A 17,683-nucleotide genomic window follows, 5' to 3' on the forward strand; every position below is an offset into this window, starting at 1 on the left:
TAATAGTACTTTTAGGTGGCGAGAAAGCTGTTCCTGTATAAGTACAGCAAGGATCCTTAGTATTTGACAATGAAATTGTTCATGTAATCTGTAAAATCATTATCTGAAAGTAGTTCATCAACAAATCAGCCAGGACAGAAAGACAAGAACCACCTCTACACAAATAAAAAGGTAATAGTTTAATTTAAAAGCCATTTAAAAGTTGAGGACTTTAAGAATCACTTCAGTTTGATAAGACTATTCCACACAGGATCTTCATCAAACAAATAAGGGCCCAGGATTCATTTAAGCAAATGAGCTATACGCACATTTAAAAAGTGCACATTCATAACCTGAAGAGATACAATGAGTCCTGCATGAAGCACTGAAGCAACAATCAGGCAATCCCACGTAGAGCTCAACCTCAGCAGAGCCTCAGAAGAGGTGGGGCACCCTCCTCTCCTGGAATTCCAGCAGGGAGGTATGCAAATCTCTCCCACCTGCGAGAACAAAGCAGGCAGCATTCCTTCTTCAGGGCTCCCTCAACACTAACACTTCCAGCTCACATTTCAGCTCAGCCTTGACAAGCCAGACAACACACAGCAGAAAACTGTGAAAAGGTGAGAAGAACCAAAACGGTACCGAGAAGCTCGTGTTTCCACTTCAGCACCCATCCTAGGCAAAGTGGGGTTTTGAAAATACCGCCGCAGACACAGATGCTGCTCTACCCTGCAGTGATTTATTAAGATGTTGAAACTTCCTGCTATCAAATACTAGTTTTTCCTGTTAAATAGCACAGCAGGCACATCTTACCTAACAGGCAGGCATCTGTTCAAGCCAGTTTTAAGCTTCTGGCTGTCTCTCCTCCCCAGCTCTAAGCAGAGTTTGTATCACTGGAGAGCAATAGATACCTAACTTCCAGGCTTCTAGACACAGGAATTGTGATGAGATGGCTCAGATCCCAAACGGTTTTGGCTTTTTTCTTTTTTTTTTTAATCAGGGAAAGAAAGCTAAGCTGGTATACAAAGGGAAGCACCACCAAAAAATAAAATAAAGTCTTTGAAGGCTTCTAATGGAGTGAATTTATAAATCTTCATTAAGATCAGCTGCCCATTCCTTGCCGAAAAACCACTTGGATTAGCAGTGCTATACCAAGTCAGATTCACTCACTCTAGAACCAGTTCTAGGTATTTTGATAGTGTTTTAGTTATTTTGGAGGTGGGGTTCACTATGGGTTTGGAAGAATGACAGGATTTTATGCTATCCATTTCAACATCCACAGTCAAAGTCAGACCTGGCGTGCTTGCTGGAAAACTGACAGCTTTAGAGAAACAAGCAGAAGGGACTGTAACTAAAGCTACCATTATTTATAACTTCTTTAAATTTCAGGGATTTATATTCTCTCTAATGACAACATGATGACACTTAATCACAGCAATCACTTTGTTTATATTTAACAGTGATAGCTGACAAAGACTGGCAAGGCATGGCGGAGAGCTTCATGCAACCAAGTTGACGTGACTTCTGTGCCTGAACTGCCAGTAGAGAGAGCTCGGTTATTAAGGTCAGTCCTGCCATTTTCTTGACGTGTATTTTCCTTGTATTGTGTAATTCAAATTACTTGTTTGAAATGCAAGACAGTCCTCTTGCAACAGGAATGGGCACGACAGGACACAATCCATACCAAACAAAACTATGGATATATTAGCAGGGAAAGCAATCACTGCAGGGGGCAGCGAGAGGACCAGGAGAGAATATGGAGTCAGGCAGAGCAGGATCTAACTGCTGCAGAACACTTTCCTCAAGAAAGGGGGATGAAGTCCTTGCTCCCAAAGCCTGCTATTCCACAATGTCTAAAACATCTAACCCACTGGCAAAGTGTGGGTCTCTATCTCCCTCTTCTGTTAACACTGCGTAGACTATAACAATGTTGTACTGCAATTAGTTATTTCACAAACCTGGGAAGACAGCTGTGCTGTTACTCTAAGGTTCCGCAACCCTACAGATCATCTATGTAAGGATTAATACAGTTGCACCTCAAAAATCCTATTTAAGAGAGCAATCCAGCTTCAAAGTCAAGATCTTGCAGAAGCAGCAAATGCCAGAAGTAAGTCAAGTGTGTAACATTCTTTTGGTCTCCTGGAGTTAAATTTATCTAACTTTAATCATATGAAACCATACAGGCTGAGATACGGAGTCCTCTATAATCAATGGAGAGAGAAAGGCACCTCCAGAACACAATTTCATTCTAAAAAGATGCATCTCTCTTCATTGAATAGAGATGACTCCAACCACACCAGACCAGTCATGTAAATTCTAGCTGGCTACGGTGCTGGCTTAGCATGCACGCTAAGATTAATCTCATCCCCTATACTCAAGTGTTATGATTAAGTTTTGATTTACATGACCTAATTATATGCTACCGTTTCCAGAAGAATATCTGGCTCATTCCATGTCCAGAACAGACTTTTTTTTTTTAATTAAACAAGATAGTGTAGTAAAATTATGCCCTACATTGCACAAGCACTGAACTGGTACCATTTATCCTGTTTTAATTTCTGTACCTTGGTTCTCATGTGTACGATGCTGAATATACTACCTAACGTTACTAAGAAGGTTATAAAGATAAAAATCTAAAATAGATCTAAAATACAGCATTCCAAGCATTATGAAAAACCTTACAGAGAAATTAATATTCTGTGGTCAGTACAAGATAAATAAAGGCCAAATAAAGCCTGCGGCTCCATGTGTGATTGAGGATAATAAAGAAACACTGAGTGTGCACTGCTGGAGACAGGGATCTTTTGGACAAACTAACAATTCCACGAACCTTGGCAATAATGAAATCCGATTTTCTATGGATTTGGGTCTTGCAGTGAATTAAACTGGATATCCCCAATGCAAGCTCCAGCTGGAGTGGCTGGTCGAGGCATTTTTCAGTCCCTCTGTGTACTCATCTCTGTCTAATATTGTACGAACTAATGCTGGAGACTTTCCTTCTGCAGAGTACTTTGCCTCTCCTCCACCCAGCACCTTCTTTTCAAGGAACTCCTCGGGAGCTTAATGACCTTTTAGTTTGACCTGCCAAATTTGTTTAAAATCAGCTAGCAAGTTCCAAAGGTACTTTAGGGGCAAAGGAATTGGACACACAGTGTAATCTCAAAAATCTTGTTGCCAGAGGAGAGGAAGGTAAAGAGATCAAGAAAGGACGGAATTGACGCCTGCTATTTATGAATGTTCATTTCAAAGGATATCCAGCTGTTAGACATTAAATGTTACTCTCAACAGCACAGGGAAAGCTCTTAAATGGATTTTCACTGTTCTCTGCTCAGCAGATACATATTTATTTAATATTATCTTAAAACAATCTTAGTGGTCAATCACTCTTGAGAGGTAGGCAGAACATAAGTTTTGGTTAGTTTTATAGCAGTCTTCAGAAAGAGGAAAATAATTTTCTTTTTTATTGAATACAGTTTCCCTCATTCTGCTCCTAGTTTAAAAAATACCAACCACCACACCCACAAAGACAGAAATACAAAGGCTTGTAATACGTTTTTAAAAAGCTAGTTGAGAAGAGCACTACTTGTCAGCCATGAAACCAAACACCACAAAAGTGCAAATACTAACTGCATTCTGGGTGGTATTTTTTTGGTTTTGGTTGGTTTTGGGGGGCTGACTCACAAGTACAAATAGTTCACTGGCAACCAGAAGCATTGTTAAAGAACAGCTGCCATCTATTAATGAACAGGTTTAGGCATATCTGAGACTCATAAGAACTGTGAATAAATAAAATACTGTTGTTATTTGTCAACATGTCTAAGCAAACCTGTGGAATAAGCCGTGTCATTAACCTTCATTTCCACTGCAGCCTTTCGAATACAATCAAATCAGTTAATAATAACTGATTTGTTTGAAAATCGCAAGTTCTCAAAAATATAGCATGACTCCTTAGCTGTTACCAATGTAAGCTGTCAAATAACACCTGATTGTTTTAATGAGGCTACTCATGTAAATTACAGCTGTAGGATTGAGACCGAACATAGAATGGCTGAGACGATAAATACCTGAAAGGTCAAGCAGCGCTTTAGTTATCTGAATCGCTGGGATACAGCAATCTTCTCTCTCCCCTAAGCCCACAAGTAAAGCCACAAAAGAAGAGACAGGAAATGCAGCACAAAATAATGACAATACAAACTTGCCTTTTTTTTTTTTGTCTGACATTTTCATGTGCTTTTTTTCCAATCCTCCACTGAACCACGACTTGTTCTAAATTTCAAGAGAATCAAGAAGCTCATTACTTCTGTATGAGCTCTGTAACTCTGGACATTGATCTTCCCCATCTACAGGAGTGTTTTATGTAGATGTAGTTAATAAAATGCCCATAGTAGATTGAGAACGAGAGTGTATATAAAAAATCCTAGATTTCCTCAGATACTGCAATGCATGTGAAAATGGTCTACCGCCTGCCTATCTATCTTACTTCTGAATGACCTCCACATACTTCCAAAATGCATGGCCGTAATAGACTTTTCTAGGGAGTTTCTCAAAACGAGTTTCCTGTATGGGAGCGGTGAAGCAATGACATGCTTCCACTGAAGCATGTCATCAGTCTGGCAGAGGTGCTCCTACTGCAGAAGTAAGCGAGGCCCTATATCCTGCTACCTCAGACATAGGTGTCTTGGGCCAAAACACTCGTGCAAAGCTGTATCTCCTTTTCACAATCAGCAAGTACGTATTTTAGCACCACAGAGTGGATGTAGGACTGAAATGATCTCAGACTGGCATCTACCATGTCATTTTTCACAGCTACTAGTCACACTTCCTACTGCATTCTCCCTTCTCCAAAATTTCATCAGTTAGAGGAAGTTAAAATTCAAGTACTACATTCAGATTTCACAGTTTTGTGAACAAGCAAATTATTTTGCCGAACCTGAAAACCATGGTGAAACTGTATGATAGATATATTTTTTTTTACTGTGAACTCTTTCTTACCTGGCCAGTGGCAAAAACACTTGGGCTATAGGAGTGCTTGTTTAAATCAACAAATGAATTTCACTAAAAATGGCAAATTATACACCAAAGTAATGGCACCCATCAGGGATTTGCGAGCATTTCTAGATAAGGTGAAATGTTACTACAGACAAACTTGACAGATTCTCATGGACATATTTTCCAAATACACATATATGGATGCAGAATGTACAACTGTATTCTCAAGCAGTACTAGTTACAGCCCTGCAATGCTATTGTAGCATTTTCAACAAGGCCTGAATTCGCTTGTGTGTCCACATTAAAAAACCCATGAATTTTCATGAAGATGAGCAGGAATACTAAAGTATTACTTAAAGTAAAGTAAGTATAGGCAATCGTAAAGTAAGAAATACCCAAACATCATTTCTGCATGCTGCAAACAATTCTCTTGGCTTTTACCCAAATGCACTGTGCAGAAATGCTCGAGTCACAGATATTTGTCATTGTAGCAGTTATGATCATAGCTATTGTTTTGTAGTTTTCATGCTTCATACTAACAAATATATTCTCTATTTACAGTAGCCAATGTCTTTTTCATTTACAAGAAAATCAGAGTTATCTTACTTGAGGCTTTTTGCCAGCTCTTCAAGGACCAGACATTATCCTCATGTTCTAAACAATATTTGACTGTTGAGTTGATAAGCTTCATATTCAGGCTAAAGGAATCAAAAGCTTTTTTTTTTCTTTTCTTTCTTTTTCTCCCTCAAAATAACCAACTTGTGTTATTGTATAATATGACAAGACCTCGATTTAGAAGCAGTCCAAGCCTGAGCTATTATTCTGACCATCCCCTATGGCTACTTAATCAAAACACTGCAACTTGTGACTTTGTCAGTAATTTTGCTCATTTATCTTTATTATGACTTCAAGAGTATTCGGAATGGAAGGCTAGTTTTGTATAACTAATATTGGTGATGAATGGCAATGATAATGCATTGCATGAAGAACATCCATTAACGTCTAAAATAATATTCTACTGTCTAAAAATAAATTACGATGCAAAACATTTTCAGAGCTAATTAACAATAATTCAGTCCTACAAAAGTATTGCAACTCTGAGGAGTAAGGACCAACACACTCTAGGTAGTTAGAGATGCTGACTCTGACAGCTACAATATTGATTCTACCACTAATTAACTCAAATCTTTAGGTCCTGATAACTTCAAAAGTACTAGCATAAATCATCCAAATAAACAGCTATGAACTTTGGATAAAACATTTGATTGCTGAACATAAAAGGTCCGCTCATTCCATCAGCACGCAGCATCTTCACAGTGTGCATATTCTGCAGAAACCTACAGGAAAAAGGAATCTTCCTGGCACAGAACTGGAGCTACTCTAGAGCTGTTAACCTCTCACTTGAAGAAAAGCATGGTAAGGAAAGCCACAGATGCCGTTTTCCTGAATTTTCACCCTCTCTCTGAACTGTATTTTATCTGCTCCCCTCTTCCGTTGTTCTCTTCTCCAATAATTCTTCCCCTCCACGTTCCTCCTCTGTATGTCTACAGCTACAGGATCCCCCTAAAAATATTAACTCCGTAATGCAAAACCAGCACTGGCTGTGCTTTGCCAAACCTCTTCTGTATTTACAGCCTTGTTTATCCAACCTGTCAAGAAAAAGTTCTCATTTTCTTTCTACTCAGAAAAGGAGCCTACCTTCTCCAGTATTTCCTTAGTCAAGATTGAGAACGCATCCTCAATGTTCACGTTATCTTTAGCACTGGTTTCAAAAAAGGGTATTCCATGTTCCCAAGCAAGCTGTAAAACAAATGTAGGCAATGGGATGAACAGGCTTTAGGAAAGAAACACTTCCTAATACTAGTAGCGAGAGATATGGAGGTGTTCTGACAGCTTCTAACACGCTATTTAAACACTGATTAAGTAAATGTCAGCTCAGTAAAGTACTCTATATTTATCCTCAGTTTATAAATTTCAAGTAACCCTTAAAACATTCTTCTTAAATTTTTACATTTTCAAAACAGCTTTTTAACTTGTCTTTACTTGTAAGTAAGAAGAATAAACTCCAGTGGGTCTGTTCTCAATGTTTTGATTTATTTAGAAAATGAACTGTCTCCTAGGCAATTATTTAGAGCAAAATATAGATAAAAATGTGACAAAAACTCTAGAAAAAGAGGCGTGATGAAATATAAAAAGAAATGCTCCTTTTTTACCAGAGAGGCAGAAGCACAGAGATAAGAGGCAAGCAAAGAACATATATGTTTGCAAAAATATATTATGGTAACAGTAAAAGAGAGAAAATACTTAGAAGAAAAGGGCAGCATAGACTTTACATCGGTTGATTTTATTTAATTTACTCATGTTCTCTTATTTCCAGTGTACTTCCCTTACAGATAGCTTTAAGACATGTTGGCATGAGGAAAAAAAAAAAACAAAACAACCAAATTCATGCCTTTTTAAGGTCCTAAACTTTTTCTAATTTATACAGTTAAATACATGGAGAAAAACAGTTGCATTGTTGCCTCCCAAGAGAGGAGGCCAAGGTAGGAATAATATCTGCCAGAAAAACACAGTGGGAGAGCATATTTACTCCCTCTGCAATGGATCCTTTCTCAGTACACATCTGGACAAGACGATCCCAGGGAAAGAAAAAACCCTACTGCTTATAATGTATAGAAAAACCTATAATTACTGACCACTTAATGATTTATTTGGAAGGCTCTCCATTAGGATACAAAGTTTAATTTTGGAAGTTATGTTTGCTTTCAATGAGACCTAGCACTAACAAATCAATGCTTTACAAAAATTCCAAAATCAGGCATGAAGGTACAAGAATTGGACTTCTATTAGTTTCAGTCAAAATATAATAATAAAGATTATGTTAAAGGTAGAAAAGAAAATAAGCCAAACGGTTTCTTTTCCAAAATGCTATAAGAAAGTGTAATTTTGAAAATAAAGACGAGATCTGTTTCTTAAGACAGACTGCTTCATAAGGGATTCTAAAACTCCAGCTGACTGCTATGAACTGTTTTCGGTACTGCAGGAACTTGTTATGGAAAGATAAAATCATTTGATTATTGTCAAGTGTCAATGCAAAGTAATGATGCATAATGGTGCACAAAGAAAAATACAGGCAATTAAAAATACTGGGCTAATAAAGTGGAGAAGGCTTGTTTGCAGCTTATAAAGTACACAGAATCTACTATTAAATATTCCTTTTTTCTTTCTTGTGTCATGTAACAGATTCCTAGAGGCTACCTATGTACAAACTCTGATGAACACAAACCATTTTAATCATGGAATCACAGAAATAATTTGGAAATATAACCACACTTGAAATGGGACTACTGCCCATACAATGTGGGGTCAGCCATGGCTTTGTCTACCTGAGTCTTGAAATCTGCCAATGACGGAGATTCTATAATCTTTATGGGATGCCCCCTCCATCACCCTTATAGCGCAATTGGTTATCCTTATCTCCAACCTGAACCTCCAAAGCCAGGACTTGTGTCTGCTGCCCCTTGCTTTATTGTCTGCCCTTACTGAGGAGAGTATTTCTGTCATTCCTCTAATTACTCTTCAATTGCTGTAGACCAATAACTGCTCCTTAGCCTCATCCTTACCCAGCTCCCTCCGTTCTCCTCATGGATTACTGGTACTAGACCCCAGTCATCTTTGTAGCTGTCTGCTGGATCCCCCGCAGTTTCTCAACATCCTTCTTGAAATGGAGGAGCCAAAGCTGGACACTTTTCTGGACACATACATTTGTGTACTGGACACTTTGTATGGACACATACAAAGCTGGACACATACATTTTCTCTGTATGTGCACAATATTGGTCAAAGAAGATTAATGTACATATTATTCCAATTCACCTTCCATACTGGTAAGTATTGTGGCACGCAAGTACTGTAAAAATGTAGCTAGATGGAAAACAACCCAACAGTCCTGTGTTAAAGCAGCTGAAAGTATGAACACAGCTTTGGCCACTCCCTCTCATACAGAAACTGGAAAGGCACATTCAAAGAATTACTTTTTTTTTTTGCCTTTGGGAGCATCTTGAATAGATCCATAAACAAAATACCTAAATACATTAATGAACCTATGGGAATGATGCTACTGGGAAATGTTATTTTATATTATCCTTGAGAACAGTTTGGAGAGCTTAAGTGAAATAAGCTCATATCTTACCTACAATAACAAAATAAGTAATCTCTTCCAAGGTGAAATTTAATTCCAATTGTTTATTTCTTTTAACTCAAAATGTACTATTTCCTAGAAAAGCATTGCTATGATTTCTTAGCATTGAATCAGAGAGATGTGTCTGAAATATTCCTAGAACTCTGCACATTTTTTTTTTGTTTGTATTGTACCTGTAAAATCAGCTTTGAAGTCAGGCACATGAAGACAGCAAAAGCAAAAAAGGAAGACTACTTACTTGCTCTTTCTGTTAGAAAGATATGATAGAAAACTGTCCACATTCTACCAAGTCATATAACCTTCAATATCTTTATTTATTTTTCAGAGGAAAAGATAATGTTGGGGGGGAGAGGGAAGGAGAATAGATGAGCCCAAGAAGGTTGAGTTCAAACTTTTCTTAAAGTGAATAAAAAGCTATTAATACAAGAAAACACTTCGTAGTGTTAAAATTAAATATATCAATTTCTGAGCAATTAAAATCATAAACTAAAACAGAGAACAAAAAAAATATTTCTCAGCATTAGATTAGTCTATAAAGTGGCACACGACGGCCACTCACTTATGCCAGATTGTTATAGAAATGCCAACGTACATGGTAAGATTCCCAGGGAATCTAGGGGTCTTCTCTGCAAGACTCTGAACAGAATGACACTTACAGCTCATACACACAGGGTAATATGAAATACGTAAGTACAAATTATTATGTGGCAGAGTTAGTATCAAATCTATCGAATCTTACTCCAGCTGTCTCAGTCAGATTCTTTAGCATTTGAAAAATCACATTAAAAAAATAACCAGTAAAATGGAAGATTTGCCTGGCCTCAAAACACAGCAGAAATCTAGAAAGCAGACGCATTGCTGAGGAGGTGATGTTTTGTTTCTGAAAAAAATACTACATTAAGAGAAATTTTGATTGCATGGTTAAGTACACAGAAGTCAGAAAATGTCACGGTTAATACCATATGCAAAACCCTACTACTGCCCTCTTGTGCACATGCATCCACTGACTCTTTACATTTCTAACAGTGCACTCTTTGAGTGAGAGTATACATGTATTTTTCAGCAACCTTATTCCTTGGACACAGATATAGTAATTAACATTGAAAGTGTCTTGCATACAAACAATGGACTTTCAAAAGTTTCTATTCATAATGCTGTTGAAAAGGTGATGCTATTTTTTTAAAGCTCCCTAATCTGGGATTATACAATTGGCAAGAAATTATCAGCGTTTCTTTTCTTCAAACACAAGACATCCTGCCTGACTCACCATGCCCAAAAGCATAATAGAAAGGCTCATTCCAAGTTCCAGACAACAGATGCATACAGTTTGCAGTTGCAAAATTTACTGTTTTACAGGACAAGCTCTCCGGAAACATTTAAGTCATTATCACAATTTCTTCTGCCATAGCACGGCTTCTGGCTTGTCTCGCTTCCTCTCAGTGAAAGTAATTTGCCACCGCCTCTAAAACAGCACTCCCCCACTTCACAGCAGTTCTTCCTCTACACATGGTCAGCAAGTATAAACTATACTGTAGTCTCAGTTGTACACCACATCTAGATCTAGATCTAGAGGAGCTGGATGTTCCTTAAATCTATCTGCCCAGTATTATTTAGGACTATTCATAGACACTGCAGATCACCGTGCACAGGCTGCCAGAATAAGTTCTTCATAGTCAGGCTGTTGCAAAAAAATCATTGATGGGTAGTACCAGAAAAATTATGCAGAATGTATTGTGCGTGGTATTTTAGTATTCCACATTAAAACGGTACTCTGAAAATGGGGACTCTAAAATATTTTTAGTTTAATTCAAAAGAAAGATTTCTATCGTAATGCCTAAAACTTCTAAAGTACATTTTAACTTTCAAAATAAAAATCAGTATTCTAAAGAAATCATCTAGGAGTTACTTAATGTACTTCTGCTCATATGTTAAAAAAAACCCCCAACACTCCAGAACTCCACAATTACTCTTCTGGAGCAATTCCTAATAGAATTTTTGGAATTCAGGAGCTTTTTATAATTTTCAATGTAACAGCTCACAGTCACATACAAAGATACTCAGGAGAAGCCAAAGAAAGTACCAATGATACCTTTTCTCCTTTCTGTTTAGGAACTACACGTTCTGACTCCTTATCACACTTGTTGCCCAGCAGTATTACGTCCACTTCATCACCTGCTTTCTAAAAGAGAACCAGCATTAATAAGTGTCAAGTAAGAAAAAAAGCACACAACAAAAGCCCTTCACCTTCAGCACACACTAACCTTCAACACTTTATTTCCTTGAAAGTAAAGGCGAAATTCTGTCCTGACCTTCTCATATGTGGAAATATTTTCCATCAGTTACTGGGATTTGGAGGAAAACAGCAAGATTGCAAAGAGCAGAAAAAAGCCAGTTACAAGTACAGGGCATAATTTCCAACCCGTTTCACACAGTATAAAATATATGATGCATGGGCACCATCTTCTGATGAATGCTCCATCTTGAGGCTTTAAAGTGACTGGAAATGCCCTGAATTCACAGACACTGCCCTCCCTAAAGTAATGGGTTCATGGATTAGCATATGAGTCAGGTCTACGTACAGCACTCACACCTCAAAAGGAAGGAATTTGCTGCACCTGAAAGAGCACCTCTCTGTGCTTCACTTTAGCACACAGACAGTAAAATTACATTCAAAGTGTTCAAACTCAACATAAAAGTTTGATTATTCCAAGACACTCCAAAGAAGGCAATAGATTTTTAATGAAGTAAAATTTAAAAACCTCATTGATTTCAAAAAGAAGAAATATCTAGCTTTTTGACCTTGTCTCCATCCTTCGTTCCACTAATCCAGTTACGTACATGATGACTGTGAAATGCACTGGGTGCTTTACATCAGTGTTATTTTAAGATAAGCCATTGTAACTATACATGACCGGAATAATGACAAGGAAACGGAACAGTTCTGCAACAGCACGTGGAATTTGAAAACTGACATTTGTTGTGAAAATCATAATATTTAAAAACACTTTTGGTGGCTTAAATGGAGGAAGCTAAGGATCTCAATCTAGAGACAATTAAAGCTAACATGGTCTGATCCCATGGCTTACATTCTGAAAGTAAATGCTCACACAGCTTCTCTGATGACTCTAAAAGCCTGGTCTCAGGCTGCAGAATTCTCTACAAGGATGCTGATGAAATCTCTGACCTCCGTCTAACTCTTAATTGTTATAACTTTGCCATAAGACAAAATCAGGCACAATGCTCTTCCTCAGAGCTCACACACACGCACATGGACACATGTCCCTCCCTTCAGAGAAATGCCAAGGAAAAACCTCTATTTGTTAAAGGATGATAGAATCATTAATTTTAGTCAATTTGCACTTTCACAAACAAGTTGTCTCATTAGAAGAGTATAGCAGTAGGCACAATTGTTAAGGAACACTATGTTCCAATGACAAGTGGTGTTCCTCAGGGGTCGGTGCTGGGACCGGTGCTGTTTAACGTCTTTGTTGGCAACACGGACAGCGGGACTGAGTGCACCCCCAGCAAGTTTGCCCATGACACCAAGCTGTGTGGTGCAGTCGACACGCTGGAGAAAAGGGATGCCAGCCAGAGGGACCTGGACAGGCTTGAGAGGTGGGCCTGTGCAAACCTCATGAAGTTCAACCAGGCCAAGTGCAAGGTGCTGCATGTGGGTCGGGGAAATCCCACGCACAAATACAGGCTGGGCGGAGAATGGACTGAGAGCAGCCCTGAGGAGAAGGAACTGGGGGTGTTGTTTGATGAGAAGCTCAACATGAGCTGGCAGTGTGCATTTGCAGGCAGAAAGCCAACTGCATCCTGGGCTGCATCAGAAGAAGTCCAGCTCTGGAGTCCCCAACATAAGAAGAACATGTTGAAGCAGAGTCCAGAGGAGGGACACAAAGATGATTGGAGGGCTGGAGCACCTCTCCTATGAGGACAGGCTGAGAGAGTTGGGGTTGTTCAGCCTGGAGAAGAGAAGGCTTCAGGGAGACCTCATAGCGGCCTTCCAGTACCTAAAGGGGGCCTAAAGAAAAGATGGGGAGGGACTCTTTATCAGGGAGCATAGCAATAGGACAAGGGTTAACAGATTTAAACTGGAAGAAAGTAAATTTAGATTAGATATTAGGAAGAAATTCTTTACTGTGAGGGTGGTGAGGCACTGGAACAGGTTGCCCAGGGAAGCTGTGGATGCCCCATCCCTGGAAGTGTTCAAGGCCAGGCTGGATGGGGCTCTGAGCAGCCTGGTCTATTGGCCTAGTATGTACAAAACCATGAAATTAATCCTGTATTTCTGCACAAACAGCACAAATTTTTGCATAGAAATGTTCCTTCTAAACAGCTTCAAATAGTAACAAAATTTAAAGGAGGTTAGAGGTACCAGGCCTTTCAGTAAATATTTATCAGTATTACCAATCACTAAGTATTTATTTCAGCAAATAACTTATTTCTACATCAATATAATGAATTTTTCACTTTGACTGGATCCTCGACTCCACTGAAAGTACTTCTTTATTAAAGATGGTATCTTGCAGTTTCTTGCTTTTAAAAAACTAAAGACCATACACCAAAATTATGTCCATATCAAATCCTGAAAACTGACTAAGTAGGTGAAGTCTTAAAAAATTAAGTCAATATGACTAGGCAGAAGTTTGACCATGTGCTCAGTTGGCATAAAAACTGCAGCGCTACACTGATTTGAGTCGGCCAAAAATATGGCTCTTCAGTGCTTCCATCCTCTTTTATTTATAGCTCGGGAATAAGCATTACAAATGCAAAATCTAGAGCTAAAAAGAGGATGGTTATTTTACAGTTGTTAAGATGCTATTATGCAAGTCAGCACTGACTAAGCTAATAGAGTCAGGAAACATTTTTTTCCCCATGTCATGGAAAAATACTATTAAAAATTTCATTAATTTCAGCAAGGCAAAAAGAAACATTTTTTTGAGAAGTATAAAAAAGTGTTTTGCTTTGATATCTCAAAAACACGTCCAGATTTTTCGTTCACTCTCTTCAGTTTTTATTCTGGTTTTAACATTTCAAAGTTCACATTTTACTGAAACTTAAAATAAAAATAATCTGAACTTGGAGAAAACCTAGCCTTTTTTTTTATTATTTTTTAAAACCTCCAAAAAGGAAATATCAGCGCTGTATTTCTCTCCAAGCACTACAGCCGAGAGATATATTGAGACTGACCAAGTTTTTGAAGCATTTGGCAGAGCTTGGAGTCATCAGGTTTTGGCAAAAGGGTTTTTCCCCTGCTGGAAGCCCCAGCAGCTGGATCCAGCGGCAGCGGGAGCCAGGCTGCTGTGACCAGTGGCCACAGGAGGGAGCAGTGCTAGAACCTCAAAGGCAGCGGTGCCACGGACCGGACTAGGAACACTAGACTCTTGCACCATAGTACCATGGTGCGTTTCAGCAGCCTGCTCTGATAGGAGCCAGTGCCCTTCGCTAATTAGTGCCCTTCACTAATTACCGTACTGCTCAACTTTCACCTAGCCTGTGCACCCAACCAGGTAAATAAACATCCAACTCACTGCTTGACTATAAACAGAAATCAAAAATACAAAAGGGAAAATATCTTGCTCATCCCTTTTGTATGTAATTTGTTTTCTTTTTTTTTTTTTCAAATGCTAGGTCTTTTTTTCTGCAGTTGTTCTCATTTTGCCAGGAAACTGTTTCACAGAAGTGCTGTGAATTCATGCGAGTACCAAAAGTAGCACAGACACCTTTATTGAAAGAGAACTACGTCACATTTGTACTTACAGGTTACTGGAAGACACTATCCCTTCACTTTTTAAATGGTGAGCACAGACCCTACCATGCATGCCCAGCCTCAGCCTCCCCTGCAGCAAACTGACCGTGATTACCAGCTCATCCAGACTCCTTATTGTATAAATCCAGTTATAGATCCTACAGAATCAGCACCTCATCCCTTCACATTTCCAGGGCGTAGCTGTGCAGGGCCTCATGATTTTGATACTCATTGATTACAGTTTGAAAATGGAACAGAAGTTTCTTTGCAGGTCCAAACAATGAAATCGAGAACCCATACCTGATAAATACACTATGTTAATACTTAATTAGTTTGTATTTGAGGAAGAAATGTAGCATTAATATAATTTTTCAGATCTGAAGAGGATACACATGGTAATGGAGCAAGACGAAGGCAGAGCTGGGGAAGGCTATAAAGCTGGTAAGTTTCTTCTTCCTACTCACTAGAAACATACCCAATGTATTAATGAAGATTAATTTGTTAGGAACACATTGTCCTCATTGTCTCCCTGACAGCATCACATGGGCAGTGTTCATATTATGATTCCCATACATGTCTCTTTCCATATATTTTCCTAAGGGCCACCTTACGACCTCAGTTACAAATGCCTACTTTCCAGGACTTCGATGGAAATAAACAAAGGCTAGAATGATAGACACGACTAGATATAAACCAATTTTACCCTGAAACCAATCTGGGATTAGAGATAAAACAATTTAGTAAAGCGACAAGAACAAGAATTTTCAGTTCTAATCAGAGCCATAACAACAAACCCATTCAATCCTTTTGACATCAAGCTTTCCCATATGAGGAAGAAAAACTGAAAAGAGTTTGAAGACGAAATAATTAACATTTGTAAAGCAGCTTGCTGAGCTGCTTTTATTTAAGTATGATGCAGAAACACTGGAAGAGTCCAGTATCCCAACTCTGAGATGCACCAAATGAACAGAACCGGAAAAGGGCACAATGCAAAAATGGCAGTAACCCAACACACTCATACATTTCATATCCTGGTTGAGGGGTCACTTCTTCAGGTAGTACGAATAGAAAGCTAACGTATTCAAAGAACACTATGTCACCAAGATTTGCTACTGCATGAGAAAATGAATTTATCTTCCCAGTGCAGAAAATTCTGTGCTAGCAGAGAATTTCTAACACGGAGATAACTTTAGGAACTGGTAATGCCACCTTCACGGCCACACCAGGAGATCAACACAATGAAAACCAGTCCAATGTATTTAAAAGAAAACTAGGACCTACCATCTATGTCAAAAGGTTTTGGAGACCCAGATGCCCCGCGTGAATCATGGACTGGTTTCGGTAGGCAAGGAAGTCTGGAAGCCACCTGGTCTAACCCCCTGCTTGAAGATGAGCCAACTTCAAAGTCAGGTCAGGTTGCGCAAGGTCCTGTTGAATTGAGTTTTAAGTATCCCCAGATTCTCTCTGGGCACCTGTTTGAGCATTTGATCACTTCATTGTGAGGACCTTTTTGCCAATATTTTAGTTGGAAACTTGTTCAAAACATCCTGGAAAGAACTGTTTTCTGCAAATGGATTTGGTACACGGTTACGTGTATTTAATTTTTAAAGGCCAAACAGAATCAGCCTTTCAGAACAGCTACATACAATAGCTAAAAGCCATGTCAGCAGACAAGAGGAACACCTTAATAAATTGGACATGGCCCCCAATCCTACAAATCAAGAATCGTTTCAGGTTCTGAAGTAATTTTCCTGCAATTACCATGCTCCTAATGAGTGCGTTACAAATCCGATATACCTGTATTGGATTTGCCAATAATGTCCCAAGATATTAATCTGTGAGTATATTTTCCTAGCAAGCTTTTTAAGTACAGTCATGTTACTTAGTTTCCTCTAGCTCTGAATACAAATTTTACAAGACAAATATGGCAGCATATTTGCGTATTGAACTTCCTTGAACAGTAACTCATTTTTGATAGGAAAGTTGCTGTATACCACACTTAAAATAATTGAAATACAATGAGAACATTACTGGTAATCTGATTGTAATAGCACTGACTGTCCAGTTTTTATAAAATCAATGGAGTTTTTAGGAATGCTAAATCGCTTAGATTGTTATTTTCAACTGTTGTAAAAATGGCTTACCACACTGAACAGATTTTTAAAAAACTTTCTGTTTAAAATCTCTATGTACAAAGAATCAAAAAATGAGTGCATAATGTAATAACTGAATTATCTCAAAAAATCCTGTTTTGTTCAGGTGCAAGCTTTCCATTACCTATTAGTCTGGTGTTTAATGAAACCTGTATCTGTTTCCCGTTTTAAATTCTATTTATTTTTTCTATGCTTGCATATTTTAAAGGGTGCTGTAGTAACAGTCATTTTGATGTTGGGCATTTGTCGGGAATTAAATACTGGTTTGCATTCACAGACCAAAGCAAATTCAGGAAATGTCACCAACCTCCAGTAAGTAATTAATTTTCATGAAATGCCCTGTGTTTTAACAGTTATTGCTTAAAAACACTTCTTTTGCAATGAATGGCCCCATATATTTTCACCAAGACACTTCAGAAATTGATATCCCACTAGGACTAAATTAAATTTTTTATTATTATCTAGCTCTATTACAATACTCACTAATTGCTAGTTTTGAGATTGGTACAATCAATCATGCCATTTACATTCCCAGAAATTGTTTTAAATGGAGTATTTTTCCATTTTTTTAAATTTTAAACTAACAAAGTACCTCCAGGGGTTAAG

The 17,683-nt window shown here is 38.3% G+C and overlaps 1 protein-coding gene across 2 annotated transcripts in view; it reads right to left on the minus strand.

Moving 5' to 3' along the window:
- The window catches only part of LOC141739515 (ras-related protein Rab-10-like), a 31,430-nt gene that overhangs the window by 3,625 nt on the left and 10,122 nt on the right, over positions 1-17,683 (minus strand). Inside the window, exons 4-5 of one of the 2 annotated variants that reach the window (XM_074576917.1) lie at positions 11,259-11,348; positions 6,667-6,768 (exon numbers count right to left, since the gene is read on the minus strand). In XM_074576917.1, the coding sequence (XP_074433018.1) occupies positions 6,667-6,768; positions 11,259-11,348 (192 nt within the window). The remainder of the gene's footprint in view (positions 1-6,666; positions 6,769-11,258; positions 11,349-17,683) is intronic. The other variant, XM_074576918.1, reaches the window with a different exon arrangement.

Source organism: Larus michahellis, chromosome 2, assembly GCF_964199755.1.
Source record: "Larus michahellis chromosome 2, bLarMic1.1, whole genome shotgun sequence".
Taxonomy (NCBI): Eukaryota; Metazoa; Chordata; class Aves; order Charadriiformes; family Laridae; genus Larus; species Larus michahellis.